Source organism: Sinohyriopsis cumingii, chromosome 11 (genome assembly GCF_028554795.1).
Source record: "Sinohyriopsis cumingii isolate HCF-2022 chromosome 11, ASM2855479v2, whole genome shotgun sequence".
Classification (NCBI taxonomy): domain Eukaryota; kingdom Metazoa; phylum Mollusca; class Bivalvia; order Unionida; family Unionidae; genus Sinohyriopsis; species Sinohyriopsis cumingii.
Window position 1 is genome coordinate 49185429 of NC_142971.1, and position 21261 is coordinate 49206689.

Sequence of the window (21261 nt, forward strand, 5' to 3'; positions counted from 1 at the left end):
ATTTGACAAAGATGGCACAGTATATCCACCAGAAACTTTGAAATACCAAATTGTAGCATTGGATCAGCAGAACTCATCTTTGCATGCCTGGATGTTTGATGTTTTGATTTTAATGCCATATTTTTCAGGGCAGCCAGTATAACTGGTAGAGATAGAACCTGGGAAAACCGTGTTAAGAACCAATGACCCATGGAATCTACTGGTAAGCCTTCTTGCATATCCTCACTAGCTCAGAGCCTGAGATTTGAACCTAAATGGACAAAGGTGAAATGACAGAGATCGGTAAAGGCAAACATGTCTGACCATTCAGCTACCTAGGGCCTTGCATGATTGGATTAAATATTTGCATAATTATTACCACAGTTTAATTATTTGATTGTTCATAAGAAATCATAATCAGTTATAGAATAATAATAATAATAATAGTAGGACGACAGAGGAGATAAAATATGAATTGTAATAATGACAACAATAATAATGCTCTTAGTGATAATAATGATGCCAACTAAGGTGTCTACAAATTAGGCTTAACTCATTCGGCCCCAGAGGTTTTTGTCGTTTTTTCCTGAAATGTGCGTAGGAAAGACATTTGACTATTTCTGAATACATCATAATACAGTGGTTTTTAACAGATTTTCTATGAGAATAATGCCTAGTTGTATTAGAAACATCATTTTCCATTGGTTATTTTACTTGCGCATGAGCAGAAGGGTAACAGTTGGAGTTTTTTTTTTTTTTTTTTTGCTTAAAGGACCCATCACTTTCGTATGGAGACCGCAATTTATTCCAAATGCCCACCTTATCCTAGTTTTTGCAAAGGTTCACCTGTCTGTGTGCAGTTAAGATTGGTATGCTTTAGATCTGCGGCCAAAAGGTCTAAAATCCGCACCCAAAATCGCATTCCGATCTCGAGTGAATTTTGGGTGGAAAAAAAACGGGTCCAAAAACTGAGGTTTTTCTCACTGTATTTTGTAGTGCAACTAGAACTTCCAGATTATTTGATATCATTTTAGAGCTATATCTGTCTGCTTTTTTTTAATACCACCCATGTTGGTGTATCTTAAATGGCCTTGATGCTGCAGAGCTTTGAAGTAGGGTACAGCCTCATCACGCTTACAGACGGGATCGGGGCTGAATCAGTTAATGTCAGAAAGGGTGTGGGGCCATAATAAATGCATCAGTACCTCATGTGGAGAATCTAACTGACATTAAAACAACATGCTTGGGAGTGAAATAAACACTTATCCAATTAGGCACACTGTATTATCTCCCATCATCAACAATAATAATTACTAATATTTATGGGTGAACACTATATCAATGCTATATATGCAACTGTTGATTCTATAATATTTCAGAGACAGAAATATCCTTTAGATCAGTTGCACTGAACATCTATAAATCACAGTGACTTCATATTAATCATATCCGTATGATAATAAAATATACACTAATCAGGATAAATACATTTCAAACTACAATTTCTGGCAGTTTCTGTATACTTTTTCATTTCTTTCTGCTTCTCTTTCAGACAGGTGAATAAATGATTGAACACTGGTGTAGAAAAATGGTGTATTTGACCCATACAATACCAATCTTTAGCAGTTCTGACAGACAGTGAGCAATGTGAAACAATCTACCTACTTCATGGTTGTATTAACATTGCAACATTTCAATGCAGACACTGAAAGGACATTTTCCATTCTGAAGAAAATTCAGGCTGACTCCAGAGGAACCCTAGATCCAGTAATAATACATTGTCTCCCAAGTGTTAGATAAAAAATGATAAGGACTACCACAAATATAATCCAGACAATGATCTCCTAGGATATGCTAGAAATGCTTGTGATACATATAAAGACAGTATGAATGGCAACAAGTTACTGTAGATGGACTGATATGATGGGATAATTTATTGAGTATTTGTGATTTTGTTGCATACCGGTATGCTAAACAATGCATTGATCAAAATCCTCCATTTCCCTAGGCTGAAACTCCTGACCAAATTTTGCAGATCTCCTGATCTGTCCTCAGCTGACCTCTGTGTTCTGTCACATGTATGGGATATTGAAAAGACAAGTTATTACACATCAGTGCCTTGAATGCAAATGTTTAAGACATCTTTATTAAAGGTTATAGGCAACATCATGATCACGCATACATTTTTCTTCAAAGTCAGATTTTACTCCATTTATAAAACTCAAAACATGATTACTTTTTAAGTGGAATAATGTTCAAGTGTGATTCATTTTTAAAGGCAAAATATCAAGATGAAGCTGTGGTTCATGGAAGGATAAGCCGTCTGTGAAAACAAAGCCCAGCAAAATTAAATTTCAGAAATCCTGGTCAACAGAATTTGGCTTAGTGAAGCTCTGAGCTTCATGGAAGAACATTTTATTCTTTGCATTTACTCCAAGTCACCATATAAACGTTGGTCATTCTGGAGTGTACATCATTCAACAAGACAGCAAAACCACTGAGAATCAGGACATTTCATAAATAATAAGCACCATCCCAGAAATAACTAACATGGACAATCATCAGAAGAGTGATGTACCAAGTGTGTTGCATAGTGAATCTGTGATTTGCAGCTGAGATCATTTTTCAGAAATGCATCATTGACAATTCTTCTCAGCAATACTGATGCAAAAAAAGATCATTTTCTATGATGAGAGAAATTCGATAAGATCTTAGGGGAAGGAGTTTGAACACCCCCACCATCGAGCTTATAATAAGTCTAAAGATGAACACAAATGATAACTCCATTATCTTCAAGCCCCCTACTGAGCTACTGATAGCAGCAAAGAATTAATGTAATTAAGATTGTATTCCACTGTCCAATGTAATTTAAAGACAGACACTTTGTGTAAATTTTTTTAGTGTGTGTGTGTTGATGATATCTGACACTGCTAAGTCTGCCAACTATTTCTTTTAGTTTATTAGTGAATTAAATTCTTCAAAAAAAACATGTTCTTTATTAACATTTAAATTTTCAGTAATTTTCTATCGGCTTAAAAGAGTAGACAATGTATTCTCAGTAATTATCTACAGGCTTAAAAGAGTAGACAATATATTCTCAGTAGTTTTCTATAGGCTTAAAAGAGTAGACAATGTACTCTCAGTAATTTTTATAGGCTTAAAAGAGTAGACAATGTATTCTCAGTAATTTTCTATAGGCTTAAAAGAGTAGACAATGTATTCTCAGTAATTTTCTATAGGCTTAAAAAGAGTAGACAATGTATTCTCAGTAATTTTCTACATGCTTAAAAGAGTAGACAATGTATTCTCAGTAATTTTCTACAGGCTTAAAAAGAGTAGACAATGTATTCTCAGTAATTTTCTACAGGCTTAAAAAGAGTAGACAATGTATTCTCAGTAATTTTCTATAGGCTTAAAAGAGTAGACAATGTATTCTCAGTAATTTTCTATAGGCTTAAAAAGAGTAGACAATGTATTCTCAGTAATTTCTATAGGCTTAAAAAGAGTAGACAATGTATTCTCAGTAATTTTCTATAGGCTTAAAAGAGTAGACAATGTATTCTCAGTAATTTTCTATAGGCTTAAAAGAGTTGACATTGTATTCTCAGTAATTTTCTATAGGCTTAAAAGAGTAGACAATGTTTTCTCAGTAATTATCTATAGGCTTAAGAGTAGGCAATGTATTCTCAGTAATTTTCTATAGGCTTAAAAGAGTAGACAATGTATTCTCAATTTGATGACATCACTTTATTTTGGTCACATAAAACAGTCCCACCCCACCCCCAGACATCAAAACACATGTTTCAAGTTTCAAAATCCCCTAACACTGTCTGGGACGTTCGTGGGTATACAATATAATCAACCAATGGTCAAGCCATGTTTCACTGATCACAGCAGCATCGGATGTTCCTCGTTCTACTGTGATAAAATTAATTTTCTTTACTAAATTCCTGTGTATGTTTCTGATGGAAATAGTAATGTAAACAGCAAAATATCGTGGAAAACACAAATAAAAGTTCTCAATCTGAATTTCTGGCCTTAGCGCTATGATTTACCTAGTCACACAGATGAAATTAAAGCGTTTTCTGCTTCAATTTTCATGGGTGCCTCTCCACATCATTTTTACCATGATCTGGAGGGGAAAACAAATTCACTGATACTCTGATAGGAATTTCCCAGTAGTATTACCCTTTCTGAACACCTGGAAGAAGACATCTCCATCTGTGGCACTATATGTGGCAATCACAAAGGTTTTCCATCATTTCTTAGAGGAAAAAAGTCAGTGATAAGGAGTCAAATATCAAACAGAGGGCAATCCACCTCTTATATGAAGGAATATATTGCAATCTCTGCATGGAATGACAAAAACATTGTGATGATATCAGCAAGCAATAGGGGCAGAGATGCCAACCCTAGAGGTCAAAGTCATATATAGTAAGGGGGGGGGGGCAAAGATGGTGCATTCTGGTGTTGGCTTACATTTTGGGGATATAAAAAGTTTTTAATCGAAATGCATGTTTGAGACATTTTTCTTTTACTTACCCTCTAACCAGTTTTTACCAAATGAACTTTAAAATATGCAAAATAAAAATCAATTGCTCAAAATGCAAAGATATGTCTGCCATTATTATAATATTAAAATACATCTATGAAGAATAACATAAATCTATTGTCCACTAGAATGATAATAAAAATACACTCAGAAGTCCTATCAACTGCTTTAAAAATACACTCAGAAGTCCTATCAACTGCTTTGTCCTGTTATAGTTTTCTTCTAAGTAAATTATAGTTCTGCGTTTAGTGCTTGACAATAGGCAAAAGTATTTTAAAAAAATGATTATAAATCAAACTTATAGCTGAAAAATGATTAAAAGAATCTGCACTGACATCTACGGCAATGCTAAAAGGAGCACCACAAAGATGTTCCACCAAACAGGACACATCCTCCTTTGCCAACACTTTCATAATTGTATATATTTTTTTTCTGGCACAACTGTATTTTTTGGCAATAGCAAAATCTAGAAATATCTTGCAGAACAGGGAATTGGCTTTTTTGGCAAAGGATAGCAGTATATTATTTTCAATAAAAGTTGGTAAAAACTGTTTCTGCATTTATAATAAACAGCTCATTTCCAACCAAAATTAACTTTTAAGCTTTGGAAAAGAGCCATGACTCTCTTGAGAAGGTGTACAGCTCTTGTACTTTTAAGTTTTAGCCTGTTTCTTTAAATCTGTTCATCCACAGTAAGCAATCTTAACGATGATTATACACCACATGCAAAATATGAACTCATCACAAAGTCTAGATTTTGTCATTCCAGGAAATTTTCAATGTAATTCTCACAATATTTCTGTTTGTGCTTTCTCTTTTTCATTTTGGCCAAGTGGCATTTTAAGGAAAATCAAAAAGTTGAGTGCTAAGGGATGGTTACTGGACTGGAACAGTGAAGAAGAAAATAACTGAGTAAAAAAAATAGAGGCTGAAAACATGATACAATATTTCTGACTAATGCAGAAATTAATTAGTATTCAACCAATATAATTAAGGGTTTTCCATTTGCTATATGGCTCTGATGCTTTCCTAAATGATGAATGCCTTACAAAGAAAAGACATCTGCTTGATGATACAAAAAAAGATGATTCCACTGATTTATGAAAGGCAGAAATATTGGAATTTTCTGTTTCAATCAGAATTTAGATTTTTCTCAGAGGATGGCCTAGTTCTTGGAGCTACTCTGACCAAATTGGAAGAGCTAGCATCTCTGTGGGTAAAGGCAAAGCATCTATACAATAAGTCTATGAATGAAGTAGATACTCATAAGCATATGAATGAAGTAGATACTCATAAGCATATTAATGAAGTAGATACTCATAAGTATATGAATGAAGTAGATACTCATAAGCATATTAATGAAGTAGATACTCATAAGTATATGAATGAAGTAGATACTCATAAGCATATTAATGAAGTAGATACTCATAAGTATATGAATGAAGTAGATACTCATAAGTATATGAATGAAGTAGATACTCATAAGTATATGAATGAAGTAGATACTCATAAGTATATGAATGAAGTAGATACTCAACCATTTGAGAAAGCAACATGCTGCTGGACAACCAAGCACAAAATACACCAGGTACATTATTTAGTTCACTGACTGTTGCAAAGTTAACGCTTACCTGATCTACAGACAGGTATCAACCAGGCAGGTAAGCAGTGCCTGATATACAGATGCCAACTTTATCCTGGAACTGGGTAGAGATCTGATCAGCACATTTTTGTGAAAGAAAGCAGTAGACTGTATGGGTAAATGGTTAATTCAGGGTAAACAGTTGTTTTAGGGAGATTCTTGTGATATCTAATTAGCAGCAGCATTTATATACATGCTTACGTGGCCTAAAACAGAGGTGTAAGCCATGTTTTCAGAGAAAAGTTTGTCATGAAACTGTGTTCAAATGAGTTATGTGTGCTTCCTTGCAGTATATCATCATGAATGAACCAAATTTCTTTCAACCAGATTATAAAGTTTAGTTTTCTGTTTGTATATAAAGCAGAATAATTTGATTCAACTGTTGTTTACATGTTTCACCTCTTTAGTTATGCTGTAAATATTCATGATCTGGAAAAAATTGTTTCAAGTTGAACATAATTTTCCTGCCATTTATTTAAGATGTACTATATAATAATGAGTGAAACAGGTGACCACTTTGTTATTTTATTTAAAATCATTCAGGGGGCACCTTGGTTAATAGAATTCACCATTACTGTACATAATGACTTCAAATGGTGCAATTATGGTGTACACACAACACTAATAAGCAGCAAAGAGGTATATTGTTCGTACCCTAAATATACCTAACACGAAAGCAATGGTGAGTAAAGTTTAAATAGGTAATAAGTCTATATATACCCAAAGCAAAAAACTGGAATTTACTAACTCTAGTACAGTAAAATCTGATTTGAGTGACCTCTACAGTCAATGCAAAACTACCATTTACGATGACAATCATCATGCACTGATCAGTTATATAAATATACTGTTATGAGCAACCCACCTGCTGAATGCCATCAGCAAGATTGTGAAAATCCATCTTGCAAGCTGCTAGCATCAATAATGGAATTTTAATCCCGAGTACAAGAATGGCATTCACCAGTGCTAATTTTTCAGTCAACGTACCTGTGGCAACAATACTGGCTGAAGCAATGTCTCTATGTTCAAAAATATCATCAAAAAACTCACATCTGATATTACATTTAATGAAATCTGTTTGAATCAACTCCAACTCTTTTATAGTAAATTCATTACATGTATTTACCTTCTTCAGCTGAATCTGTTTGCATAGTAAATTCTTGTGTCTGACAATGCACAGTGACTTGCCATTTTACACTACTATGCCTCTGTCACAGGATACACTCTAACATAAAGAAACAACATACACTTCATCCCATTGTGTCCCAAATCACTTTAAACCAAATATATCTTTTGGAATCTGCGCAAAGTTCTCAATTCTAATATTAAAAAATTCATACAGGTAATAGGCACATCTTGTATGATTAGACACATTTGAGTAAACTGATATTCCAAACCTGGCTTGATCTATCTTTTCACGTCAAGCCAACATCTTCTATTCACACAGTAGCTGCTGGCCAGTTAACAAGTAACATTAAGCCTACCTTGTGAGCAGTTGGCACCAAAATAGTTGGGTCTGGAACACCTGTCACAGCTTTCTCCTGCAAAGTTTGTTTTGCATTTACACGTTCCTTTTTCAGTCTTTCCTTCAGCACACTATGAAAGATTAGTAAATACTGCAAATCAGGCAGCGTTTACAAGCATAAATTTCACATATTTAGCACCAAAAAATATTAAAGCAAAAAAATGTAACAGACTACACCACTCCCTTGATAACTCACGCACATCGGGGTCCAGAAACATCAACCGCACTATAAGTGAGGCGCGAGTTATTGAGGGACCTATAAAATAAGCCCAAAACCAATAAAGTGATTGACGACATAACGGATAAATAAGGGGGGGGGTAGACAGATTATACTGTTGAATACTCACTTTATAATCATTCTGAGATTAAATGTTAATAAATATCTCTTCATAACGGTGTACTTTATTATTTCCTCATAGGACAACATTAATTTCAGGATAAATTACAGTATATTGAGGCGATCATCGAAAACATTATTCCACATGGTTTCCGTTCGCTTAACATGTGTACCACTTCACACATTGTGTACTACGTCACTAATTTTTATGGTGAATTGGATACATTCTAGTTTTATTCTTTGATCCAAATTAGACGTTTTTTTATATACAAAAGATCGCTCTTTTCGAGAAACAGTGTCGATCGAACGGATAGATAAATATTTTTGAGTGTGATAGAAGTAAAATGGAAAACAAAAAAAACAAGGGTTAATCAGTACTAACATATTTAATTGGTCTACAAATTTAAAACAACATAAATTAGAACAAGTTAATACTTGCCGTTTGTGCCACGCTTGACAAATATCAATTCACTTTTTGAAAAAAATCAGTTATTTTTTTTGTGTGTGTGTTACTCCTTGGTTTCTCTGCCGCCGAGCAAAATCCCTGAGATTTCTCAACTGCATGAGCTTTACATAGTCAACATTTTGGGTCTCCAGCCACCTTATGGCAATATCAAAATATCTGATTGCTTCCTGTGCAGAGGGGTGGGGGTGCAAAATCTGAGTCTGCATCACTTTCAACACTTGTGTTACTCCAGTTAGAATCGTCTTCTGCTGCAAATTTGTTTGCTATAGAAATAATTATAGTTTCATCTGACATGTATTCGGCTGTGGGGCAATCATTGTCAGCAAAAATCCACTCCTCCATATCATCAAGAGAAACGTCCATCTCAGGACCATGAGTCTGTATGAATTTCTCCCAAACAGCCTCGGCATTAATGACATCAGCTTCACTGAAACATTCGAAGTCACTATCATCGTCGTTGTCTCTGTTACTGTTTTGCTTTACATCAAAGGCAGCTCCAAGACACTTAATCCAGCACCCGAGGTCTCTTGTAATCGATATTTTTTTTTTAATGCAACAAACACTTCTCCAAGTTGTTGATCAAAACAAAGCTGGCACGTACATGTAATTAGGTTCTCACAGAAGTACTCACGGGTTTCAAGTGACGGTCGATTGACTCTTTTCATGTTTTCAATGAACAGAATATGTTGTGATTATAATGTTTACACTGAAATGGAATTAAAGGATTAGAACGTAACTTTCACACAGGAAGGCGTTTAATTGGTGTTTATTTCATTCTCTGTTGCCACCTGTTAGCATTTACCAGAAGTTTTCATTGATCGCTATTTCACCAGAATGTTTATTTACAGTATACTGACAACTATTTATCATAAAAACTTACATAATATGTGATACCTTTAAACAGAGGTTTCGCTAGGATTTCAAAACTGGGTCTTTCTGCCTCTGAATTCAATCACTAAATATCAGTACATTTTCTCACTCGGCCGCTAGTCAAAGCCATTGAACTAGCTGCCTAGCTGTTGCATCATGTTGTTTTTTTTCTTAATGTACTCTTATAAAATGGCAACAGTACATCAAAGAGTCTTTCAGTCACTGAATTCTGTCATTGTAAATATCAGCACACTTAACTGATCAACACATTTTCCCATAAAGCAGGTGGCTGTTACAGGACCGGCAAATCTTTCAATTTTCCCGCGCACCTATTACATGCATATGGAGGACTCCCGCCTCAGCGATTTTCTGCCTTCCAGATCAAAAATTGGCATCCAAATATGCGTTATTAAGCGTTTTCGAGATCTCTGAAATTAATTCTTCTTTAGAACTTGCAAATTTCAAAATATGGATTATATTTTCAAGGGCATTAATCACCATTTTCAACGATAAAACGAGCAATGTATCAAGGTTTAATTTATCAATTCTTATCGTAGTTTTTTTCATGTTCAGCATATTTTAAAGATATTTTAAATACATTTTCTCTGGAAAAAATCGGGAGCCAAGACAGACACCGCGTTATAAGCGGGATCACGAGTTATCCGGGCGCAAGTTATCGAGGAAGCGGTGTATATCTATTCAGACATTAACTGAAACAATACATCACAAATACACTGGTCCCCCGCCATGAAACTGCTCAAGAGAGTCATACAAGAGTACTGTGATGTTTAGAAAGTTATAATTTGCCTAGTATAATAGGATTCCAGGCATTTAAAACTTCTTATGAAATCTAGTTGGTGCTAAATGAAAATAGTGTGCCAGTCAAACATTAAATATGGCTGCCATGATGACTGTCTTAAAAATCTTACTTCCATAAATGACTTTATAGATATTCATCAAAAGACTAAATGAAAATGGTGCCAAGCTGACATGCAATATGTGTACCACAGCAGCTAATTTGAAAATCTTGTTATCACTGAAGAATACCAAAGAGGGTTCAACATCTGACACTTCAAAGGAAGAAATTGTCGTATTTTTAATTCCTTGACATTCTTTTAACCAGTAGAGCATCAGTCAAATCAAGAGATTCTTGTTTATTCCTAAGATTAAAGAACACATTTGAGGTCTGACAGCTATGCCCTATCAGAAAATAGAAGGATCAACCCTGAGCCTCTCCAGCATCCCATCCCTAACTCTAATCAAACTGAAAAAAGCACATAAGCTTTCTGAGAATAGGGAGTCCAATGACTTTGTCAACATGCATATATATCTACTAAGTTTCACAACAATTAAAAAAAAAACTGCAAGAGAAGTTAGTCACAAAATTCCATCATTCATTGCATTCAGCTGCGAGTCAACAAGGGCAATAACTCTTACAAAAATCACAGGAGCTAAAGGATTTGTGAATATATGGTTCTTCAGATGATGAGCATAATAATGAATAAACAAGAGGACCAAGTGGGATTACTACTGAACACCTGGTTTACATAACTAAACAGGTGACCATTTTTCTAAGCAGACTTATTCAGTATTTTGTAAGAACACAACCTGTTTAGCATAATCTTATATGAACTATCTCATAATTTTTACATTAAGTTTAACCGACCTATTTTACTACATCCTGTTTTTAAAAAAAGTGTATAAAGGTATAATTAATGTGCAGTCTCATAATCCACATCGTCTTAATGATACTGACCCATTTACAGACTTTTATAGATACTGGTAGAGAACTATACACCTAACAAGGAAACAAGCTTAGCCAATCAGATACAATGCATTTCATTAATATGCTCTGATCTTATTTATTACAGAAACTGTTTTCAAAAATAATTATATAAGCTTACAGTATGGCATTTTTTTTCTTCAGATCTGAATTGAGTCTCCAATTAATGTGATAATATTCATAGCAAATCACATACAAGATTGGCTCCTTGATACGCATAGAACTTACTCACAATCCAACATCTTGAAAATATAAGATTATTTAGCAAGTCTGATTAAACTCTGATGAGAAATACAGTTGCCGGAATTCTGACAAGCTCAGCCACTCTTCTGCAAGGTCATATAATTTCATTAATATGAATAAATTTCACTGACATAATCATACTCAACCAAGTTCTTCCAAGTACTTGATGACATATATCTATTTACCCAGACTGATCAAAATCAAATTTTTAAAACAGTACAGTCTCTATAGAGGTAATACAATCTTTGTACCAGATGCAAGATCCCACAATCTTCATCATCCAGTATCTTGACAATATTAGCCTATTTCCCAGGTTTTATTAAAAAAAAGCTTCTTAATGATTTAAGCTTTTTTATCAACTTTAATTAAAATGGATCAGAAACACCAGTCTAAAAAGTGGTAAAAGCTCACCTTATCTCATGCAAGATCAGCTCAATAACATGTGTGGATTCCATCTGATCAAAATATGACCTCGACAAGAACAGCCAATTGGTTGCAATATCCATTCATTAATATGTATGGATTCTTCTTAATTTTGAAATTGTCCAAAATCTTTATGATATAAGCCCATATCCCTAATTTGAACAAAAGGCTGATCCAAATTATGGGTTCCAATAAGCTCAGCCAAACTGACGTAAGATCACCTCATTAATATGCTTGGATCTTGCTCATTATCAAGTTTGATCAAAAGTGGGTTACATATTTGGCTACCATAACAATTCGGGCTTCCTCAGTGACAATTTATTTGAAAAAATACTCATCAGGACTTTTTCTTCAATGGTTTTGAGGGTCAAGTGAAAGTGCCAGAATTACTCCAATCCATTTTAATGGTTTTGAGGGTGAAGTGAAAGTGCCAATTACTCCAATCCATTTTATTCTGACATAGTGAACTTTACTGTTGGAAGTATTTTTATCTAAATTATGCATATTAATTACAATACAGTCTTATTTAAGTCAATGGGGTTTATAGATTTTATACTTCAATTCTTTAATTCAGTAGCTGGCTGGTACTAATGCAAAATACATGTATAATACATATAGAATTCTCATTCATGAATCCGGGCCGATTGCCCAAGTCCAGTCAACAACTATTTCAGTCAAATACACTACCGTATGTATTTAGTTTGAATGAATGACACAAAAATATTTGAAAATAGGAGTGCATTTGTCCCATAGACATATCATGCATGGTTGGTGATTGGCTATTATTTTCAATTCTTTCACTTTCTTTGATTTTGTATTTCAGGGAAATATATCCACATTTAAGAAAACTGAATGCTTCTTTGTACATACTTAAAAATAAAACAAACAACTGGTACTACAAAACTTAAGACTTAAATAAACTATTGTGCATATTTCATTTATATGGTGGGTTTAACCTTTGTCCCTAATTTGAGACCACAAGTTTGGGCCCCTCTGACAAATGTAATTTTGTTAAAAGATGTTAACTTATATTCAAGTTCAAGAACTAGCCCTGATTATGACCTAGAAGGTTGTGGAAGCAAACATGTTTACAGTTGACAGCAATTCTTCATTAATATGTTTTTTTTCTCCAGAAAATGCTAATGTGACGCGGGTCAAGTGAGGATGTACAAAAAAGAGGCCTTGTCAATGAATTGTTCATTCCTATTTCAATACCAGTCTAGAATCACTTTTAGTTATGTTCAGATATAATTTTAGAGGAATAATTTAAATTATTTAATGGAATTATTTTTTGGACTGAAACACTACTTTGGGATTAATGAGGACTCATTCAAAGACATTCTGGATTATATCTTTGATATACATCAAGACTATTGGTACATGAGCACATTCAAGATTATTGGAATTCATTCAGAATACTTAATACTTTTGAACATTTAGAATTATTTGGGATTTAATTAAAATACTGTTAGTACCACTTATATGTTCATTCTGGGAACAAAGAAAATTAAATTATTTGTTGACTGTACAAAACTGGTTGGTTTTTGCTTCTTTCTGTAACTTACGTTAAAACCATAGTCATAATAAATCCAGTAGAACAACTTAATATGCTTGGCCCTCTGGTTGTTGGTGCGAGAGGAGTAATTCAAAATTCATCTATAAGACAAAGAAGCATCAGAACACAGTATCCTAAAAGGTGCTTCTAAGGGAATAAAGTGAATATTTCTCATCTATTAATTAAGGTGACACTTACAACTCCATTTCCATTACACGGGTTATTATGACCACCTGGACAGGGTAAACAATCTAATCCATAGAATCCTGGACAACAGCGAGGAATCTGGAAAAAATAAAACTGAAACTTATCCTGCCTCAGGTGATGGTCACATAGTAACCATGGGAGACCTACAAACACAGCAATGTAAATTTCAAAGGAAGGTATTACACTGGGTGGCAAAAACACTTTATCATAAGAGTAGGACAGTTGGATATAACAATAACAAAATATCACGTCTTTATGATGTGGGCTCAATTTTCAACTGATTTATGCCATTACTGTACAATTCCATTTGATTTCAAATCTTATCTGACAATCTGATAATCTGACAGCTGCCTTGGTCCACCAAAATTTGGAACAGTTAGCTGAATTACTCTGTATGCTGAGAGAGAGAGAGAGAAAGAGAGCGATCTAGCCTAAGCTATTTAAAGTTTATGCCAAGTACTGTAATTAGCCCTTTAATTCATTTAAATAAACAAACATATTGTTTTCTCTACTACATGTACATAGATCAGAACTCAACCAATGAAGAAAGGTTTATGTCAATAGGGCAGTTTGGGGTGTGAGTGAGCTGTAAAGTTTTTGATTTTACTTTAGGCAAAAGCTGCCAATTTCTTGTAATGTGGCATCTAATCAATGCAACCATACAGAAAAGTTGAAAAACTGGAAAATGGATAAATCGCATAAATTGTCCTGACAACACTGTTCATAAACAACTGGTCTGACATGTCATCGTAAAAGACAGGATGCAGTCAATGACTCAATGGTAAATGCAGGTAGCCATGAACCTTAATAAGATTATCTAATGGGAAAAAATTAAAAAAATGAAGAAAAAAATTTGTTATTATCTATCAAATGTATTGCATTTGATTAAATTTTGCAAAATATAGTACTGTTAATTGAATAATACAATACTGCTAATTTTCCAGCATATCTGGATCCATACATAACTCACTAAGTGGCTTTGCATCAGGATCTGATACATCATTGATGACCAGCCTGAATCACAGACAGAGAATTAGGATCCTCATCAATGACTTGTAATCAATGACAACATCAGAACTAGACCAAGTCTCCAAAGATGATGCTCCAAAGTACATCTGCTGATGAAATTAGGTCTGCACCCAAATACTTCTTCATTCTGATATTGGGAATCAAACGCAACATGTGTCATCATACATCACAAAGATGCAGAAGGGTTTTAGTCTGAAGTTGCAAGCATCTAATGTACAAAGACTATATGCAAGATATTTCCAATCTCACCCAACAGATCTGAGTGCCATGATCCAGATTCACAACGTCGTAAGAAACAGCTGTTATTTACTTTCGACATGGCTTTTATTATTTCTTTAAATACGATAGAATGTATAATTTGCGATTAAAGTTACTCAGTAAACCTAAAACTCCAAAAGGCCAGATGGTCTGGCCTCATTTTTAGTGAGCCATGATCAAACTGGCAGGCTTGTGGCAATTTCACATGCTGTTTCGAAATGAAAGCAAATGGGTTTAGAATCAGTCTCTCACCTCTTTGAATGAATACAACAGAATTATTGTAAAGTCTGCCTCTGCTTCTATGCAAGATTTCACTGGATAACTTCATTACCTGTTCAAAACTCTTTTCACTTTTCTGGGTTTTTTTCTGTCCATTTACCTTCTCAATGCAGCCATCAGTTTATCCATATCATGGGCTAATTCCATTCATCTTTTCACTCATCTGTCGAAACATCCTTCCAAACTTTTAATTTGTCAATAAATCTGTCCATCAGTTCCTTCATCCATCTGTTCATTAATTCCCCATCCATCTACTTGCTCTATCCTGATTTTTGCATTCATCTATTTCATCTTTGACCATCCATACATCCAGTGAACCATATCAAAGTTATCTCCCCTGCATGCACTCTGTTTGTCCAATTTTTAATCAACTGTTATGTTCATCTGCCAGTCTAAACAACTATATGTTTGTCACATCAAAATGTTTAGGCATTCATCAGTTACTTTTTGTTCAAATGATGATATATTAAAAATATAATGCACCATGAAAGTTTACTTTCTTTTTACATTTCATCATTCTGTCTTTTGCACTATAAAGGAAGACTGTTACATTTTTATTCAAAAGAGAGAATTAAAACACTCCCATGCTCACAAATGCCAAGTGGGTTAGTGATGCCATAGTCATCTTCAAACTCAAAGGATGAACAAAAACATAACTATCTACATAAAAACTGTACATATATCAAACAGTTGCATATTTGCAATTAGCCATGATGTTTCTCAATCATAAATCATTAAAAAAATGAAACTTTAACCACACAAGCTTAATGTTGTATTGTTTCCCATTGAGTGTGTGTGTATGTTCCACAGAGAATAAGAGTGCATATGTATACATGTTTTGTTAGATGAAATGTTTAATTGCTCCAACCCCCAAAAATGTAATACAATGTTGTATTCTTTAATTTACTTCCATGAAGAATATATATATATATATATATATATATATATATATATATATATATATATATATATATATATATATATATATATAAATACACATACATATCCCTTCTCCCACACACATACACAGTAATATGCAACTGTAGATAAATATTAGTGTTCATCCATACTTTCTGGTAATAGAGACAACTTAAACTTACAGTAAAAATGAAGAAGAAATAGAGTATTTGGTGTAATTGAGATGATGGGTTTATTTTATATCATTATCTTCAGTGACCTTGACTAATCCAAAAATTGCAAAACTATCTACACTACATTATTAAAAGAAATCTTTGGTACACATGGAATAAATTTTGCCAAGAAAGCAATTCCCAATGATACAACCGATAACCATCCACCACTGATGCAAAAAAGCCATATAATGAATAAGAAAACGTTTTCCATTGAAGAAACTATTAAATTAATAATGCCAATAAGAAGCATTTTAGTTCTGGTAAACAGAAAAGAGAATATGAACTGCCTCCTTTTGCATGTCTATGTATTGTATCCACTAACCTCCCACTACTAGAGAAGGGGATAACCTTAAAATCAGAAAGTATATTTTGAGGTGCTAACGGGGTGATTGTGCGTGGCATAAAAAAGTGGTGTTTGTACAATGAAGAATTTTTCTTGTTATCAATTAGTCCCTCAACATTGTCAAATTTCATCAGACACATATAGGTACACATATATAATTACAACCACACTGACACTAAATAAAATAAGTTTCCATATTTGAAATTCATTGGACTGGGGGGGAGGATTTCAAGGTTATACACATAGATCATTGCACTCACCACAGAATGGATCACAATATTGTTCAAACTTGCCATGAAAAAAAAATTTGGTTGACTTTTTCTCAGCATAGAAAATGATCTTTTTAACATTTGCTGTGAAGGGGCAAATTTTATGGCGATCTAACAAGAATACATTAGTTGAGACCAGAGAACCATTAATTATATTTATGGAGACAGGCTCGTATCATATCGCCATACTACCATGTATGGTAATGTCGTTTAGCGGGAGAATTTTGTTCCTAATTAAGCATTTGTTTATACAGCAGCCAGACAGACTATTAGGGACATGGAAAACTTCATTTTCATGGTAAAGTTGTCACAACTGAGGAATCGCAGAAACTCTGTTACTCAAACTACCAGGTCAAGCTGACCCTGACTTTGGCGCCTCTGGAAAAAGGCGGCAGAGATATTTGATTCTCTATGGTTACATTAAATAAGGGGCGTGTTTCCCACACAAAATTTTCTAGGTTTTAAAATTGCCACATCAGAAATTTTAATCAGTCTAAGCTTTTCTACGAGAGAAAACAAAGTAGGACTCCGGGGATTTGCAAGAAATTCCTCATAAAAGAACTATTGTCCAAAGGGGACTATTGTTGAAAGGAACTGATGAAATAATTTGCTGATTAGAGGGAGGAACGTTGAAAGCAAAGGTAGTGTGACAATTCCATGTAATTTGTTGATGCCATATATAATGCTTTGCTGAAGTTATTTACTTGTATCTGCATGAATCTTTTTTCTACATTCGTGTAATAATTTGCTTTATGAAGTATAACTGTGTTGAGTTTATGCATAGGAAGTCATACATTAATCTTCTTTAGATAAGTTTGACGAATTGTTTGAATTTGTCATCTTGTTTGCATAAGAATTATGTTCTAAGAATTTAATGCATTACATTAGTTAATATGATTATGAGAACCCGTGTGAATTCACCGAATTTATAAGATTTCATGTATTATTGAGAGTAGGTGTGTATTGACTGAAATGATTTAGTAATTGATCTGATGTATCCTATTTATTCGCTGTGTAAATTGAGGCTGGCTCAGAACCCCAGGCCTCGCGTATGGTGCGTTAATGTGTAAAGTCAAGGCGTAATGAATTAGCCATTTGACTAACTAGGGTCATTGTAGGACATGTGGAGTCGATTGATAGCCTTAGCATCTGTCTAACACTGATAGTAAAATCTGATAGAATCTGGGAGAATAATGAAGAATCTCCCGTTTCATAAATAACGGGAAATTTAGGTTGTCTCTTTATTTAAAAGGGGGAAAATAGCTCCTGAGACATATAATCCTGAGACATATAATCCAGACGTATTATCCTGAGACGTATAATCCTGAGACATATTATCCTTAGACGCATTATTCTGGGACGTATGATGTGATGTTATTCTGAGACGTATACTGAGAAGTATAGAGAGAAGTGCAGTGAGACGTATAATCCTGAGACATATAATCCTGAGACATATAATCCTGAGACGTATTATCCTGAGACGCATTATTCTGGGACGTATGATGTGATGTTATTCTGAGAAGTATACTGAGAAGTATAGAGAGAAGTACAGTGAGACGTATAATCCTGTGACACAATCCTGCAACGTATTAATTTCTGAAACGTATTCTGAGAGTATCCTGAGACGGATGGTGGAAAGTATCATCCTGAGATCCAAGGGTCTGAACAGCAACAGTGGCAGCAGAACAACTGAGGACGAAAGGTTATGCAATCGTACAAGACGTTGACTTCAATTGTTCACTCGATCCTATGATGAACTAAATCTATCAGTAAACAGATCAGCTATTTTATTTAAATCTATTTGTGTTTTCTTTGTATTTTGGTGAAAGTTTAAATTTCTAAAAGCATAGTATATTCCTGATGTAATGAATTTCACAGTGTTTTTTACGTAATTGATTAAATTGTTTGTTTACATGTATGGGGGCTCATGTTGGTTTGTTCTATATCTGCTCAGATCTATTTCACATATAAGTTTCACCACTTATATTTATATTTACTCGAACCGGGCAATAACATCGAGGGCGGTCAACCCCTTGATAATGAAAACCAAATTTGGCGGGACACCCACCAGGGACAATTCTCCCCGCTTTACATTTGCAATGCAGTGAGAGAGTGTCATAAAACATATTGACCACACTAGTGACAATGTCTGAAAAGTCTTCATTATCATCATCAATATCCAAGTCAAACATACCAATTAACAGTTGTCATCTGCTCAGTTCATTTTGACATAATCAAGATCACAATTCCCCCTCCCCACTGCCTAAAATATCAAATATCCCCCCAAAATTGTATATATTTTCATCAAAATCAGCATCCACATCACTGTAATCACTTGCTGCTATGGTACTGTCTGCCATGTTTTGATCAATGCACCTTAAAATTCAGTTTGGAAATCAAATTTTCCACTAACCAGTTCTCATCTCTTTTCATTTTGTCGAAATCAAGAGCATGATCTACACTGCCTAAAACGTCAAACTTCCCCACAAAATTGTCTATATTTTCATCAAAATCAGCATCCACATCACTGCACTTACTTGCTGCTTCAGTACACTCTGCCATGTTGATCTCTGCACATTAAAACTCTTGTTTAAAATCAAATTTTCAAGTAACCCGTTATCTAGTTATCAGCAGCTCTGTTCAATTCTGAAGAAGTAAAGATAATGTTCCTGACTAAAATGTCAATTTTCCACATGTAACTGTCTGTATTTTCAACCAATCCCAAAAGTACATGATTGACATCACTTGCCTCTTCTGCACTGACTGCCATTTTGAACTCCACATGTTAAAACTCGATTTTTTAAAGTCAAATGTATATCATTTTTGGCTCTTTTTAAACTTGTGCTGTAACTGCATTTGTGTACATACTAATTTCTTTTTTTTCTTCAAATGAGTACACACAAAATAATGACAAATTACAAAGTTAAATGCACACTTCTGCAAAATGGTAGACAGAATGTAGTGAACATACGACTGGATTCGTATCCCATCTGAAAAGTTTATGTACAACTGGAACCATATCCTGTCTTAAATGGTTAAATGTTTTCAATCCTAACTCATCAACCCCTGCCACCACAATAATGCATCATACTTTACCTATCTCATCTCCCAAGTGCCATGATAATGTAGTGCAGTTTACCTTGCTTGTATCCTGGGTGCCACTTTTGAGTGGCAGTATTATACTAGGCCTGTCTCCCACATAAACAAGATCAAGTGGCACAAACCATTTGTTAATTTCAGACCATTTCCTAATTATGCAGGCAGATTAACCAATCAAATTTTAGCTTATTTTGGTAGAGGAAACCCTGCAGCACAATGGGAAAAAATGACTGATAGAACCAAAAATGGTGGAATATTGTTGCTTTAAAAATTAAACAAAATAACAACAGGTCATGGGGAGAAGAAAGTTACCTGGCATACAATGGTATGACTTGATTTATTGCACATGGGGTAGTTTACATGCACTGCCAATACTTACAAATTTTTATGCTTTTAGTCCGTCAGCAAGAAAATAAATGTGTGTAAACATTTAATGCCTTTATTACATACTTTTACTTGGTCCATTAACTCACAAACTATAACATGGAAACAAACTGCTTCAAATTTTATCAACATTCCACAAAATTTATAGCATTACAAAACAACCCATTCCAAAGAATATTAAAACTTCTCAGACATAAAAAACGTCTGCCTTATGTGATATCAAGACAATGTGTCAAAAATATTCTTCTCAATAGTTTAGGAAACGTTCTTTTAATCAAAAAATTCCTTAATGCTGATGACAATCAAGAGAAATTCAAGAAATCAGATTGGTCTTACATGGTATGTTCTGTTACACCAGAGGCTGCAACCTTCAAATGGCAGGTACTTGAATCCCTGGATGTTGACCCAGTATGCGCATTCTGAGGTTAAACCCTGAAATTGGAAAAAATAAATTAAACTAGACTTACCAAGTTGAAGTTTGATTTAACTTTATGGACCCCATAAGTGCCTTGGTGATCACATAAGATGACCTTTTAGGTCACATGGCTGATCAGTCTTAAGAGCAAAAGGAAATGGATGTAAGCCTCAATGTTTTATTGGGTGGGAAGTATGAAGGGTGGGCATGTGATCACTAAGGCAATCACCTTAATGTATCTTTAAGTGTTTATCTTTCTCAGTTCTAGATCTTAATAATACAAAGATGAACACTCCACACCTGGTTCGCTAACAAGAAGCTTTACCACAAGTTGAGCCAATTCACAAATAGTTTCTGCAGTATGTCACAACAAGCAACAAGTCAGTCTCAAGCTAGTCTGAAAGCCACCGTGATAGAGTCCAGCAAGAATTCCACAAAATTTATTTTCTGTGTAGATTCAAACAGAGATT

The 21261-nt window shown here is 34.4% G+C and overlaps 1 protein-coding gene across 1 annotated transcript in view; it reads right to left on the reverse strand.

Annotated features, from left to right (window-relative positions):
- Nucleotides 1-21261, reverse strand: part of LOC149788414 (stabilin-2-like) — a 495609-nt gene that overhangs the window by 417895 nt on the left and 56453 nt on the right. Inside the window, exons 18-20 of the mRNA XM_089974375.1 lie at nucleotides 20713-20808; nucleotides 13574-13660; nucleotides 7658-7769 (exon numbers count right to left, since the gene is read on the reverse strand). Of these exons, the coding sequence (XP_089830501.1) occupies nucleotides 7658-7769; nucleotides 13574-13660; nucleotides 20713-20808 (295 nt within the window). The remainder of the gene's footprint in view (nucleotides 1-7657; nucleotides 7770-13573; nucleotides 13661-20712; nucleotides 20809-21261) is intronic.